Genomic DNA, 14,397 nt, shown 5'->3' with positions numbered 1-14,397 from the left:
TTCTTGACTCTTTTCTAGAGAAAAGATATTACTCTACATCTAAAAAATTGGAACCCAGAAATCTGGGCAGAAGGGTAAAATATACCTTTAGACAAAACCAAACTTTCCTTCCTTCTCCCCAACCACCCCAACTTTAGCCCCCATGTTCATGACCGAGCTCCAAAACCAAGAGGTGCAGGATGGGTACCCAGTGAGCTTCGACTGCGTCGTCGTCGGCAAACCCCTGCCCACGGTCCGCTGGTTCAAGGACGGCAAAGCTCTCGAGGAGAACGACCACTACATGATCAACGAGGACCAGGAGGGCTGCCACCAGCTGATCATCACCGCCGTGGTCCCCACGGACATGGGCGTCTACCGCTGCCTCGCTGAGAACAGCATGGGCGTGGCTTCCACCAAGGCTGAGCTTCGTGTGGACTGTAAGTTGTTGGATGGCACACAAAGCAACAACACGGAGGCAGGAGGTCTGCAGTGAGAAGCTGCTCCCCAAAAAGAGGGCCAGCCTGTTTATTTCTTCCATTTTTATACATTTGTGGGTCTGGTTGTGGATTGGCTTCTGGGGTTGCTACCCCTTCACCCCACTGGCCAGACCAGCTGTCCACCAACATTATTTTCAGGCTAGAAATACGTAAACAAAGGACAGTGAACAAAACCAAGAAAGGTTGTTTATGTTCCAAAGTGTGAGAAAGTGAAAAACTGACCCTTAATATTGCTCAGAAACTAAAGAACTGACTCCATCTTATGAACAAGTAGAAGGCTTTAAAAAAACTCAGAAAAAACAGAGCAACAGTAAGTCTCAAAAACAAGGAAAAGAGTTCTGCTGAGACCTGGTTGATTTTTTTTTTTTTTAATTTTTTTTTTAATTTTTTTTTTTTAATTTTTTTTATCCCCCCAGAGAAAGCACTGTTTACATTTTAAAAAAAAATGTTTTGGCCACAAAATTTTCGCTCACGAACCTCTTGGGTCCAGCTGGGTTTTGCCGAGTCCAAGGAGAGGTTCAGAGCAAATCTTTTGGGATGAACAGAGGTGTTCTCCATAATCCAGGGATGAGGGGATCCTGCAGCAGTACAATATAAAATCCACCTGCCAGTCACTCAAATTAGTGAGGGAACTAAAATCAGTAAGAACTATTTAAAGCAGGAAAAATAGTTTCAAAGCTCAGATTATTCAGGACCTGTCCTTTTCCATTTAACAGTGACCAGCACGGACTATGAGACAGCAGCAGATGCAACAGAGACATCCTCTTACTACAGTGCCAAGGAATATATTTCAAGGTAAAACATAGAACTCTGGCTCTAGCCTCTGGCTCGGTGAGATCAATCTGTGTATTTATGTCAGGGCTGGGTTTGCCACGGTTGTGTTCATGCCATAAAGGAGCATCCAGCCCAGCTGAGATGCAGTAAATGCAACAGCTGCACATTTATCATGGGCAGACTTGCTCTGGAGCCTTCAGGCAAGCCGGGGTATTTCCTCAAGGAATCACTCTGCTGCTTTTAATGTCAGATGGTGCTGAGTCTGTTCTCAGGATGCCAAAACCCACAGACTGAATTTAGCCAAACCGGTCATTCTGATTCCTAACTCTTACCTGGCATCCTGATTTTCTGCTTTTTAATTCCAATTGCTGCTTAGCCGAGAACAGGAGGAATCCACCACTGAGGAGGAGCAGTTGCCCCAGATCTTTGATGAGCTTCATGATATTCATGTGGCACCTGGAGCATCACTGGCTAAATTTCACCTGAAGGTGAAAGGTGAGTGGGTCCCATGGGGTTGTCAGTTTTCCAGGTCTGATATCAGGTTGAAGTGCTGGACTTTTCCAAGGTGTTCTTCTGCAGCTGTGACTCCAGGCTGAGCACCTTGCACCACTTTTGCACAAACCAGCTGGGGAATGTGTTCATGCTGCTGAACAGGGACTGTTGGAGCAGACTCAGGCAGATTAAGTGCCTCATTTTGTGTCCATATGCCCAGGCATAATGACAGGCACGTGCTTCTGAAAACTGAATTCTGGATTTCTCTGAGCACAGGAGCAATAAGGAATAATAATCTCGACATTATTATTATCACTATTAATAACCATAATTATATATTACATATATTTATATAACATAAATAACTATATCCAGTATAACGTATTAATAATAATCATAATGATATGATCATATTAATGAAAATGAAGTCAGTCTTCTTCATTCTCTTCAAAAAACGAAGCAGTTGTGGACTTGCCTTCCTCCATTAAGGGGTTGCTCTTACAGTGTAAAAACTGCAAAAACATCCCTCTGGTGTTGACTCTGGTAGGGAGAGGTAGGGATTTTCCTGTTTTCTCCTGTTGCTGTCTGTAAAAATTATGAGAGTGCATTTGGCTTCAACATTTCCCCTTGTGAACCCTTAAAATCAGACCTAAGTGTTGATTTTTCAACCTCCGAGGTGTTTGCACATGCAGACAATATGGGGAGTGCCTGAAACTGAGGAGACAGGAAAGAACTTTAACAGATAAATCAAATTTAATGCATTTTTAAGCATTCCTAATTGGTTAAACCCTTGAAACAGGAGCCCTGTTAAACCCTTGAAACAGGAGAGGACCTGGCAGTTTGGAGATGCTCCCAAATCAGTGTTGCAAATGAACTTTGCTCTCTGTGTCTGTAACTACTCCTCACAGGGTACCCTCAGCCTCGTCTCTATTGGTTCAAAAATGGGCAGCCCCTGAAGGCCTCGGATCGAATCCTCAAGACTGACAGGCAGGAATTCCACTCCCTGGAAATCCGAGATGTCACCAAGGCAGACGCCGGCCAGTACTTGATATTTGTCATCAACTCTGCTGGCTCTGCGTATTCCTCAGCCAGGCTGGTAGTCAAAGGTGGGTACTGCTCCATTTTGGCCTGTTCCATGGGCTCTCACCATTTTGTGCAGTTATTTTTTACTGAGGAAACCTCCCAAGGTAGCTCAGGTGAGGCGGGGAAGTCTGTAGGTAAAAGATGACGTGTTTTACTCTTGGTTCACTCACAAATTTACTGTTTAAGAAGATGTTGATGCCACTTCTCTGTGGTCTGACTGCTGTTTCATAAACAGGTATTTTATTCTTGCCCATCCTCATTAACCTTAAATTTCATTTCATTAAAACTTAGGGACTCCTACAAATCACACCAATATTTCTGTGTAGTATTGACTGGAGTCACTTTGGGAGCTCTTTTTCTGCAACTCCTTGATTGACACTTATTTGTATTTGTCATGTTTTTTTTTTTCCTTCTGTTCCAGATCCTTATGAGAAAGAAGAGCCATCCAAAACAGGTGAGAGAAGCCACAGCAGGTGGCAACAGAAGCCCCAGGAATTTTTCAGTCTGAACTCACTGTGCTTCATCAATAATATCATTTCCAGATTCCCATGAGCAGCTGATACCACCAAGGTTCCTTGAAAGATTTACAAATAAGAAGGTGAAAAAGGGTGCAAGCATCACATTATCTGTGAAAGTTGAAGGTAAGTGAGCAGATACCTCCTCTCTTTGAATAACACTTGAAATGTGGAACTTCACGACGTATTCTTCTCTCTCTGCCCCCAAGTCATTGTAACCTCGTTTCCTATATCTGAAGTCTGGGTTCTGCTCCCAGCTTACACTTCTTACAAAGACACTTCACAGTTAAGCATCCTATTTTTCTTCACCTCCACTTTTCTGTACATAAAAATGGGGGATAATGACATTTGTAGTATGATGCACGTTGACCATTAATTGTATGGTGATTGACAATTTTCGTTTTACAAAAAGATTTAACATCTTTATGAGCGTGCTGTAAAAATGGTTTATCCTCCTTTATTGCATATTATGACTGTTATTGTTGGGAAAGTATCAGAAAATGGATCAAAAGAGCATTTTTTCACTGCAAGGCTCATATTTTTAGGGGAGGAATGCAAATAGGAAGGCTAAAGCTTACTGCACCGATTTTCCTTCAGGACATCCACCGCCAACAATCACTTGGATGAAAGAGGAGTCTCGGGAAGACATCCTGTGGATCAAACCAGACACTCCTGGCTATAAACTGGCCAGTTCCAACATGCACCACAGCCTGATCCTGCTGGATGTCAAGAAGAAGTACAGTGGAGCTTACACCTGCATTGCCACCAACAAGGCTGGCCAGTCCATCTGCACCGCCAACCTGGAAGTTGCAGATGGTAAATCTTTGTCACAACATAAACACTTTCTCTGTATTTCCCTCTTATGCAGTGCCTAAGGGAAAAAAACAAGCGTGACTCTTAAGGAAATTACCAATTCACACCCCAAAAAATACATTTTCTCAAGGGCAGCCTTGATTTTGCTTGTCTTGCAGATGGTTACACTCTTTACTTCTATAATATTTTAGGTTTCTGACTCTGTCTTGCATCAACAGCAGCTTCTTTTCTGTATAAACAGAAGGCAAGTCTAAGGAAAAACCAAATTAAGCACAGATTTAAAAAAATGAAAGAAAGGCAATGTAAAGTAACTGGGAAAAACCACCCTTTGAAAAATTATTTAGAGCGCTTCACTCTGCTGAGGTATTTTGGATTGCATTAGAGTTATTTGATTTTTGTAGAGCTTCCCAAGGCCTCTTTTAACACAATAAGATGGGAGAAAAACAAATATATACTGGGAATAGGGGCAGAGCTGTGAAGGATTCCATTTTTCTGTCATCCTGCCTTGCATCCCACTTTTTTATTGCACCAAGAGCTGCAGGAGCATAACTTGAGCAGTGTGGAGAAATGGGGCAATGATATACTTTCCATGAGCAGGGAGAGGAGGAAACCATTGCCATCACAGGACTGGGAATATAAATCCCAGGTCAGAAGCTGCTGCAGTGCTCCCAGTAATCCATGTGTAGAAAATGTGCCTGCATTAAATACCTGCAAAAGGACATTCTGTGCCTTCTGTCCTCTAATGACAAACCCCAATCTTGCAGTGAAAGAGGCAGAAGTCCTGACCCAGGAGCGTGTGATGGTGTCAGAAGCCATCATGACCACGCTGGGGTAAGTGGTTGGATGTGCTGGAGAAGGGGGGACGTGTTCCTCATTTAGCTCTCCTTACTACCCATCTTATTGTGACTTTTAACTCTGCTTTGTTTTCTTTTTCAGAACTATTCAGTCCTCTGAAGGTAAGAGAAGTTGTTTTCTCTCTCTTATTCCTGTCCTCTGTATCTACAGAGGACTGTCAATGTATTTCATATGTCCACTTATTTTTGTCCAGTTTTCTTGAAATTGCCTGAAATGTTGGAACCTTTCAGGACTGCTTGTTGTTCAAGGGTGAATTATTTGGATGAACTGAGAGCAAGCACAGTTTTAAAAACAGGAGAAGGGAAGAAAATTAAACTTCCCTTCCACAGCAGCTTTTATTACTCAAAAAGAGATGAATTTTCAATGACACTGCCACCTTAATAACAAATTCCCTTTTATCCAGGAGATCTTGAAGCTGGCAGAGAAGGTGTGCCCAAAAGCCCTATTTCACTAGCTGATGTTGGCTCAGAAGAGTTCTTCCAGAAACTCACCTCACGTATCTCAGAAATGGTATCTGCAAAAATAACTCAGGGTAAGGAATCTGGAAAACAGAGTTTAGTTATGGTGGGGAAAAAAAAAAAGCAATCTCTTTTTTTAGGTGCTGTTTAATTATAAGTGAGATTTATGCAACTGATTTTGAGACAATCATTCTATATAAGCAAATGAGCTTTTGTCAATGCTTAGGGGTAAGAAATTTTAGTAAGGATACATCCAACCTGCACATCTCAGTCTAGAATTTTGAACTAGAAAAAAAGCTACTACAGTAAATTATAATAATAGGAATGTATTTTGCATATTTTAGGTATTTTGAGTTCTTCAGATATTCATCACTTCTAAATCAGAAAGCAATCCTGTTTTCTGTACTCCTCACATCTTCAAATTTTATCTTACAGTGGAATTTAGAAATCAAATTAAGGCTGAAACTGTGTGCACAGCTGTGCAGTAATCCAGTGATTTGTCGAGTTGAATGAGAAACTCCAGTTTGTGTCTGCCCTGATTATCTTGTAGAAAAAGTTTAACTTTGAACAAAAATAGAGGCATGAACTCTCCAACAAATATTCTTACAGTGCAGCAGCAATACATGCAGTAGGCTTGGAACACCATGTATTTAAAACATCCAAATTACTCATTTAATCCTAAATAGCAATAGGAAATCACACTAAATATAACTGTGAATGCTCTTCTTAGGGAGAAGAAAAATTATGATAGATTTGGTTCATGTTGAAATTGGGGATATTTATTTAACACTGCTGCTGCTCTGCTTTTCAGCTAAACTTCGAGTACCGGGTGCAGAAAGTGATGATGAGTCAAGAACTCCCTCTGCATCTCCTCGCCACGGACGATCCAGACCTTCCTCCATTGCCCAGGAATCCTCCTCTGAATCTGAAGATGGGGATTCCAGAGGGGAGGTAGGATAACTTTTATGGACCAGTTGGACACAAGGAGAAAACCAAACTTAGAATGACCAACCTATAGGAATGATCCCTACTATGGTGTAGGGATCTCCATCCTCTTTCGTGATGTAATTCAATTTTGTAGGTGTATTTTTAGTAGTTAGATGTTGTGCCTGTGATACAGAGAATCAAATTCTGATCCTCACCCTGTGATCCTGTGTCACAGTGGACACGGAAAAAACCACACGAGAACACGCTGGTGAGCAAAGCAGGAAAAAAGGGATGAGTTTATTTACAAAACTCAGTTTTATACATTTCCTATGGGGCCTATGGATGGAATTCCACCTCTCAAACCACATTGGTCAAGCCAACTGTCAATCAACTTTCTCATCCCACCTAGAAATATGTAAACAATGAAAGACAGTTAGCAAAACATGCCATTGTTTATAGTAGAAAGTGTGAGAAAGTAAAAATTCTGACTCCAATATGAAGAACATTACAGAAGGCTTAGAAAAGTCTTCAAAACCAGGGTGACAATCCTAAGCAAGCCATTCAAGTCAACATGGTCAAAACATACCCATGACTTGGCACCTCTCGCTTTCACGGCTGAATTTCACAAAGTCAGAACTTGATTTTTGGTGGCCTTGGATAGAGTTGGCCAGAGGAATCTTGTGTCATGAGGGAAATGAAGAGCACCAAGTGACCGTAGTTTTGTGCTTCTGCAGATCTTTGATGTCTACATGGTCACTGCTGACTACGTGCCCACGGCGCCGGACAAGGAGACCATCACCCTGAAGGAAGGACAATATGTGGAAGTCCTGGATTCAGCTCATCCTCTGAAATGGCTGGTCAGGACTAAACCCACGAAATCCAGTCCCTCTCGACAGGGTTGGGTGTCTCCAGCTTATCTGGACAAGAAATTAAAGGTGATTGATCATGTTTGTTCATTTCTTATTTAAAATTTGTTCCTGTTGCAGCTTAGAGCCACCCCTTTTGCAAGGAGTGATGGAGGAGGAGGTTGTTGAAGGGGTCTGGAACAAGGTTGTACTTTTTCATGTTTTTGTTAGACAAAAATTCTGGTGTGGGCAGGGGTTTCTGAGTTGGAAACACCCAAAAACTCTCCAGTATAAAAGAAATTTCACACTGGTTTAGTAATTGTTGAAATAAACAGGACATAAATATGTGAACATATGAGAGATATTCCTCAGTATGTATAGATAAAAGCACTGTTCACTTCCAAGAATTATTTTAATTTTTTTCCTAATGTAGCTGTCACCAGAGTGGGGAACAATGGAAATTCCAGAGTTTCCTGGAGAGTTTGTTTCCGAAGATGAATACAAAAGGAAGCTAAGGTGAGCTCATGTCATTTGGAATTTGCACCTTTGAATTTTCCTGCTGTTTAAACCACTTGTATTTTGTGATTGATCTCAGCCTAGGAAAATTCCAGGTAATGGAGATCACAGGATCCTGGAATGGTTTGGGTTGGAAGGGACCTCAAATACCATAGTGTCAACGAGTCCCATGGGCAGGGGCACCTTCCACTGGCCATCATCCATCCATCCCTCCATCCATCCTTCCATCCATCCCTCCATCCATCCCCACAGGGGATCTTTCAACACACCCCAGGAGTCAGTTCCTCTGATCATAAATCTTTACTTTACAGCCTAACAGCCTCTCAAGGACAATTTTGATGATTTTTCTGCAATTTCTTTCTGCTTCTCTGTCTCCCCTTCAGTGTTCTCATTCAGGAGCTGTTGATCTCAGAGGAAGATTACATTCAAGATTTACAGTTCCTCCAGACTCATCACCTTAGGTACACTGAGACCTGTCCCACTGTGCCAGGAGCTGTTGCCAGTCAGAAATCCACCATCTTCAGGAATATTGATGACATTGGTCGCTTCCATTCCAGGTGGGCATTCACAAGTGTCTTCATTGGAGACCAAGGAGTGGCATTATTATTATTATTATTATTATTATTATTATTATTATTATTATTATTATTATTATTATTATTATTATTATCATTATTATTATCATTATTATTATCATTATCATTATTATTATCATTATTATTATTGTTGTTGTTGTTGTTGTTGTTACTTCTACTACTACTTCTACTGCTACTTCTATTATTATTACTTCTATCATTATTACTACTATTTTTACTATTATTCCTGATGTGGAGCACTGGCAGTGCTGAGGTGCAAGGGAATTGATCCTCCTTTCAGGAGGGTAAATGATGCCATGGCTTAAATCATAGCACAGGGTTAGGACTTCCATAATCCCCTTCAGAGCTTCAGGGTCTCCTGTGTCCAGCTTATTTCCTACTCTTTTAAGTGAATTTAACTGAGAAACAGTGAATTATGTTAAAAAGGCAGCAGGATCTCACAGGCACTTCAGTGGTGTCTTCATAGAGACATTCATTCACATAAAACTGATGTCAGCATCCATGAATTTCAGGACACCTTCCACTATCCCAGGATGCTCCAAGCCCCATCCAACCTGGCCTTGGACACTTCCAGGGATCCAGGGACGGCCACAGCTTCTCTGGGAAATCTGTGCCAGGGCCTCACCACTGTCACAAGGAAGAATTTCTTCCTAATATCCCACCTAACCCTGCCCTCTGCCAGTTTAAACCATTCCCCCTTGTCCTGTCCTCCAGGCCCTTGTCCAAAGTCCCATCCCAGCTAAGAGCAGTGGCACTCTGCTGGGTGGAGGCAATGAGAAATTTAATGCTGATGTGACAACATCCCTCCTTTCCCTTAACCTGTGTTACCATGACATCTCCTGGTTCACAGGAGATGCTGTGAAATGCAGCTGGGGCTGTGTTTTAGCCCCATTCCAGCCCCTTTTCTGCTGTCCCCACAGCGTCTTCCTCCGGAGCTTGCAGAGCTGTGACACCGACGATGACGTGGCCATGTGCTTCATCAAGCACGAGGCAGAGTTCAACAGGTACATCCAGTACCTGGTGGGAAGGGTCCAGGCTGAGTCAATTGTTGTCAGCAAAGCTGTCCAGGATTTCTACAAGGTAAGGCAGGAGCCAAAGCGCCTGTGGGAAATTCATCCTGCAACCCACTGCGTTGAGAAATGTAGTTATTCATCATAAATGCGAACCTCAAATGGATTTTTATTTATCTTTTTGCTAAATGTAATAATTTTTAGTTCATTTTCTAGCTTTTTCTGGTAAGTATGGCCAATATGGGAACATATTTACATATTCTTACGCATTTATTAATATTTTAAAGATTATGCACGTATGAATGTTGTGCTTATGTAATTGTAATTAAGGTCTTTTTAAAGGTCACCACATTGTAAGACCAAATAAATCATAAATATAGATAAGCAAATGTTGTTTCTCTGCTCCAGCTACTCAGGGCTTTTACTACTGCTCTTTACAACAACTTTTCCTTGTTATTCCATGTATTTTTCCAGAGATACACAGATGAATTTGTAACTAATGAAGATCCCTCACAGCCACTTATCCCACCACTGCAGCACTACCTGGAAAAGCCCATAAACAGGATCCAGCAGTACCAGACAATAATTAAGGTAAAGAGATGTTGTCACAGGTTTATGTTCTGCTCTGTGCAGCTTGTGAAGAAAAAGATTTTAATTTTATTTTCTATTTCTTGGCTTCTTTCTGATGCAACTACAATTGAAAACTGCTTCAGTAAATAAGAGAGAAAACAATACCAGTGGTGGTGTTCTCTAAATAGTTTTGTATTTACATCTAGGTGGAGATTCACAGAATCCAGTCCCATAAAGTTCAGTGCCCTTGATCTTTAAATATATGTAAAAATACATTATATGTATAATATAATATATGACTACATGGATGACAGGTATGAATTTGCTTCAGACTCAGCAACATTTATGTTATAAAAATAAACAATTTCCATGTCTAAGATAATGACTTACCACTTCTTTTCTTTATGTTTTGTGCTGATTTTATAGCAAGATGAAAGTCTTGTTTTCTGACAAGCTTTGACCCTTTCTACCACCCTGTGTCTGTCCTACTGTCTTAGACCATAAGCAAACATTTCAGAGCAGCAATTTAAACAGTATTTTCATAGGAAATAGCACTAGAATACTCAGGAAAAAAATAATGATGGGAAAATATTTATGTATTTTAGTGCTGTAGAAATGAGCAGTTTGAATATTTGGAAGAATTTTCTACTACTGGACACATTGCACACAAACATCAACATTTTTAAGGGTCTCCTGGAGGAGCAAAGGCATTTTCCATGCCTTCATTGCTGAAAGAGAGGAACAGGAACAAATGTGGAAGGGAAAATGCCATTTCACATTTTTCCAACTGCTCTTTTATTAATCTGATGTTGACTCAGCATGGCCACATGAATTCCTTGTTCTATGGCACTGTGAGGATAAGCAGAAGAGAAATGCAGTGGCTCCATTTAGGATCACTTTGGAATTTTTGGTTTTCAACCACCAAAGCACATCTGGTGTTTGCTTCAACTTTATCTTTGCTTAATATCAACTGATGTAAGGAAAAGCCAGACTGGTTAGTCTTTAAGACTGCAGAATAGGTAGAAAAGAAAAAACTTTGTTATTTGAGAAGCACATGGTGAAAAATTGGATAAAAGTTGCTCTGGTGAAAGAGCCAGAGCAGATATTGAGAAATTCTTTTGCTCTTAGGAACTGCATTTTTTTCTCTCTGTCCACTGATGTTTTCTTCATTCACCTACAGGAATTAATCCGAAACAAAGCCAGAAACAGCCAGAACTGCACCCTGCTGGAGCAGGCCTATGCCATTGTGTCTGCCCTCACCCGAAGAGCAGAGAACAACCTCCACGTCTCCCTCATTGAGAATTATCCAGGGACCTTGGAGAGCCTTGGGGAGCCCATCCGGCAGGTAACTGGAATTTCCCAGCCCTGTTGGTTCCCTCTGTGCCTTCACCAGTTTCTAAGGAGCCGTAATTCTTAGAATAAAATCCTTTGGAAATGATGTCTGGAGGAGATGATTTGCTTGTTTCACTTACTGCTGTCCAAAAATGGGAGTTTTGGCTCCACTAAGGATTGAAACCCCACAGCATGGCTGCTGATGGAGTAATTCACACATAATGCAGTTATTTGCCTTTGTGACCTGCTCATCAAACAGGAATAAAATTGTTCTGGGCCCTTACATGCTCTAAAAGGGTTTTAACTCATCCTCTCATTATTGGGAAGCAACATGGGGCAGCTCCTGGCGTTACTGGCATTAACAGACCCATGTGCTCCCCCAGGTTTATCCCATGAACCAGGGGTGGCTTTTCAGATGACCCAGCTGTTAGGACACTTCAGTCTGGGATTTCCAACACCCTCACTCAAATTCCTGTTCCTTTATAGATTTACTGTGTTATTCCAGATGAGTAATTTATTCTGTATCCAACGTTTTCCATGGGAATCACTGTGTATTGCTGAGTGGAGGGGTAAGGGTAAATCCCAGTGACACTGTGGTGGGCACTCATCTCTCCACATCTAAGCATCCAAAAAGTGTCCAGTCACACCCCTTGAGTGTTTACTTCTCCCTAGAGATGCCAGGGGAAATACATGTCACTAATTAAGCTGTCTGTGTTTGAAGCCATCTGAAATGAATACTTCCTGCTCTGGTGAAGGTGACCAAATCATCATATAAAGTGTCTGTATAATACACAAAATACAATTTTCCTTTTAATATTTCTGAGAGTGTTTCTGCCTGACACAGGTTCTCTACTTTTCTGGCACAAAATAATGCCATTTAAATGAAGATGTAATGACAACCACTGGCTGTGCCCATGACTGATGAGTCACCTTTAGCACTAGAAACCATCTGCTGTGCTTTAAAAAACCAGAAATAAATCAAGGAATGATGCAAAAGGAAACATTTGTTATCTGGGCACTGAAAAATGATGGTGAGACAACTGTGGCAATTATTCCAGATGTATCACTATGTGCTCTTCCTTCTTTTTCCTATCAGGGCCACTTCATTGTGTGGGAAGGAGCACCAGGAGCAAGAATGGCATGGAAAGGACACAAAAGACATGTTTTCCTCTTCAAAAATTATATTGTGATCTGCAAGCCAAAGCGAGACACAAAGACAGACACCTACAGCTACATCTTCAAGAACATCATGAAGGTCTGTTCACTTTATCCTCACACAAAACATTTCTCTGTCAACTAGAGTTTCACTTTTATATCCAGCTTGGACATTCTTCTAATCCTTCTGAGCTATTCCTTTGCTTCAAAAAGTCTTTGCAGCACAAGTAGAATCTGTATTTATCCCAAAGTATCTTTTTTAAACCTCTCAGAAACATGTCAGAAACCATCAGGGTGGACTTTTACCATGCAGCAAGGAGATTACAAGTACAAGCATTTATTTATCTCTGTTACCTCATTTAATTAGCAGAATAAATATACCGATGTGGATTTTGCTACCTACAATATTTTCTTGCATTTGTAAATCTCTGGTTTGAGCCATCTGTAATATTGAGAGTAAATTAGAAGGAATCTTATGTGCTAAATTCCGTCAGGTTCTCTCTGCTGGTTATGTCCTTTCCAGACACCAATTCCTGTTTAGAAATGGAAAACCTCAGAGGATTTAACCCACTCATCTTCAGACATTCAGGGTTAAAAGTGCCAGAAATTTAGGAAAGAGTTTTCACAAGGGAGGAGATGCTCAACTCCAATAAAAACCAGCCAACCAACCAAAAAAAACCATGACCAAGCCCAGCCAGGACCTTCTGAAAGTCCTTACCTCTGTCCTCATCAATATTCATAGGCAGATTTTATTTTCCAAGAAAAACAAAATGGAAACATTTCCATGCTTTGTCCAGAGACTGCCTGTTGTCTATTTTTTTTCCGTGTTGCCTGGGCCCAACCCTTCAGGGACAGTGTGTTCCACCCTTGGGATAACTTTTAATACTGGACATTGTTTTCCTGAAAAATTAATCCCAGGAAAATGTCAGTTTGGTAACCAAAAAGTAAAATGTAGCAGGGAAAATAACTCTCAGAGTAGCTCTGATTGTTCTTCAGCCAAAGCCCTGCTGCACTTCTCACGCAACCTGAAAAATCTCCGAAGGAAGTACAAATTACCCCATTTTGCTGTTGGGGATTCCTAAAAACCACAGGATTTGTGGTGACTTTCTTGCCCTTTCTGTCGCTCAGCTGAACAACATCGATGTGAATGACCTGGTGGAAGGGGACGACCGCGCCTTTGAGATCTGGCACGAGCGGGAGGACCTGGTGCGCAAGTACCTGCTGCAGGCACGGACTGTGAACATCAAAAACTCCTGGGTGAAGGAGATCCTGGGCATCCAGCAGAGGATCAGCGAGCCCGTCTGGAGTAAGTGTGGCAGGGGTTGGAATGCAATGATCTTTAACATCTCTTCCAGTCCAAGCCACTCTATGACTCTGTGATTCAATGAAAGCATAGATTTTATTGTAAGGACACCAGCAGGATGCTAGGTTGGGTATCCGGGCTGCATTTTATTTGAGAAATAATCTTAACTGTGACAGATGTGTGATGTCTGAATAACAGATGTGCTTATTAAAATCATGGTCTAAGAGAATTCCAGATCAGCAACAAATCCTTCTTTTTTCATATGGTCTGACTTTATAGCCAACAACCAGACATGTCACAGACTGAATTTAGTCTCAGACCAGCAGGGAGAGCATGTCACCTATAATGTCTTGAGCTGCTAAAATGTCCTGTTCAGTTTTCCATTCTGAACCTCACAGATTTGCAGAAATTGTTCTTATCTCACTTAGCAGCTGCCATGCCATGGACAGAGCCCCCTCCTCCAGACTAACACTCTTCCTTTGATGTTCCAGTCCCTCCAGACTTTGAGGAAGAGCTGGCAGACTGCACAGCTGAGCTGGGAGAGACAGTCAAGCTGGCCTGCAAGGTGACAGGAGCTCCCAAGCCATCCGTCAGCTGGTACAAAGGTACGAGCAGCAGGGCATGAAATGCACCCTCCACGTGTGCTCCCTGCCCAGATTGCTGTGATAATTGGTCAG

The 14,397-nt window shown here is 41.5% G+C and overlaps 1 protein-coding gene across 1 annotated transcript in view; it reads left to right on the top strand.

Annotated features, from left to right (window-relative positions):
• Nucleotides 1-14,397, top strand: part of OBSCN (obscurin, cytoskeletal calmodulin and titin-interacting RhoGEF) — a 138,980-nt gene that overhangs the window by 107,250 nt on the left and 17,333 nt on the right. The window contains 20 exon segments of the mRNA XM_063392377.1: nt 138-416; nt 1,193-1,271; nt 1,627-1,745; nt 2,651-2,848; nt 3,247-3,279; nt 3,368-3,466; nt 3,938-4,156; nt 4,918-4,984; nt 5,090-5,109; nt 5,412-5,540; nt 6,278-6,417; nt 7,128-7,328; nt 7,672-7,754; nt 8,138-8,311; nt 9,271-9,430; nt 9,835-9,951; nt 11,111-11,275; nt 12,359-12,517; nt 13,546-13,723; nt 14,212-14,325. Of these exon segments, the coding sequence (XP_063248447.1) occupies nt 138-416; nt 1,193-1,271; nt 1,627-1,745; nt 2,651-2,848; nt 3,247-3,279; nt 3,368-3,466; nt 3,938-4,156; nt 4,918-4,984; nt 5,090-5,109; nt 5,412-5,540; nt 6,278-6,417; nt 7,128-7,328; nt 7,672-7,754; nt 8,138-8,311; nt 9,271-9,430; nt 9,835-9,951; nt 11,111-11,275; nt 12,359-12,517; nt 13,546-13,723; nt 14,212-14,325 (2,733 nt within the window).

Source organism: Prinia subflava, chromosome 1 (genome assembly GCF_021018805.1).
Source record: "Prinia subflava isolate CZ2003 ecotype Zambia chromosome 1, Cam_Psub_1.2, whole genome shotgun sequence".
Classification (NCBI taxonomy): Eukaryota; Metazoa; Chordata; class Aves; order Passeriformes; family Cisticolidae; genus Prinia; species Prinia subflava.
Note: the sequence above shows the minus strand (reverse complement) of the source record. Positions and strands in the feature narration are given on the sequence as shown.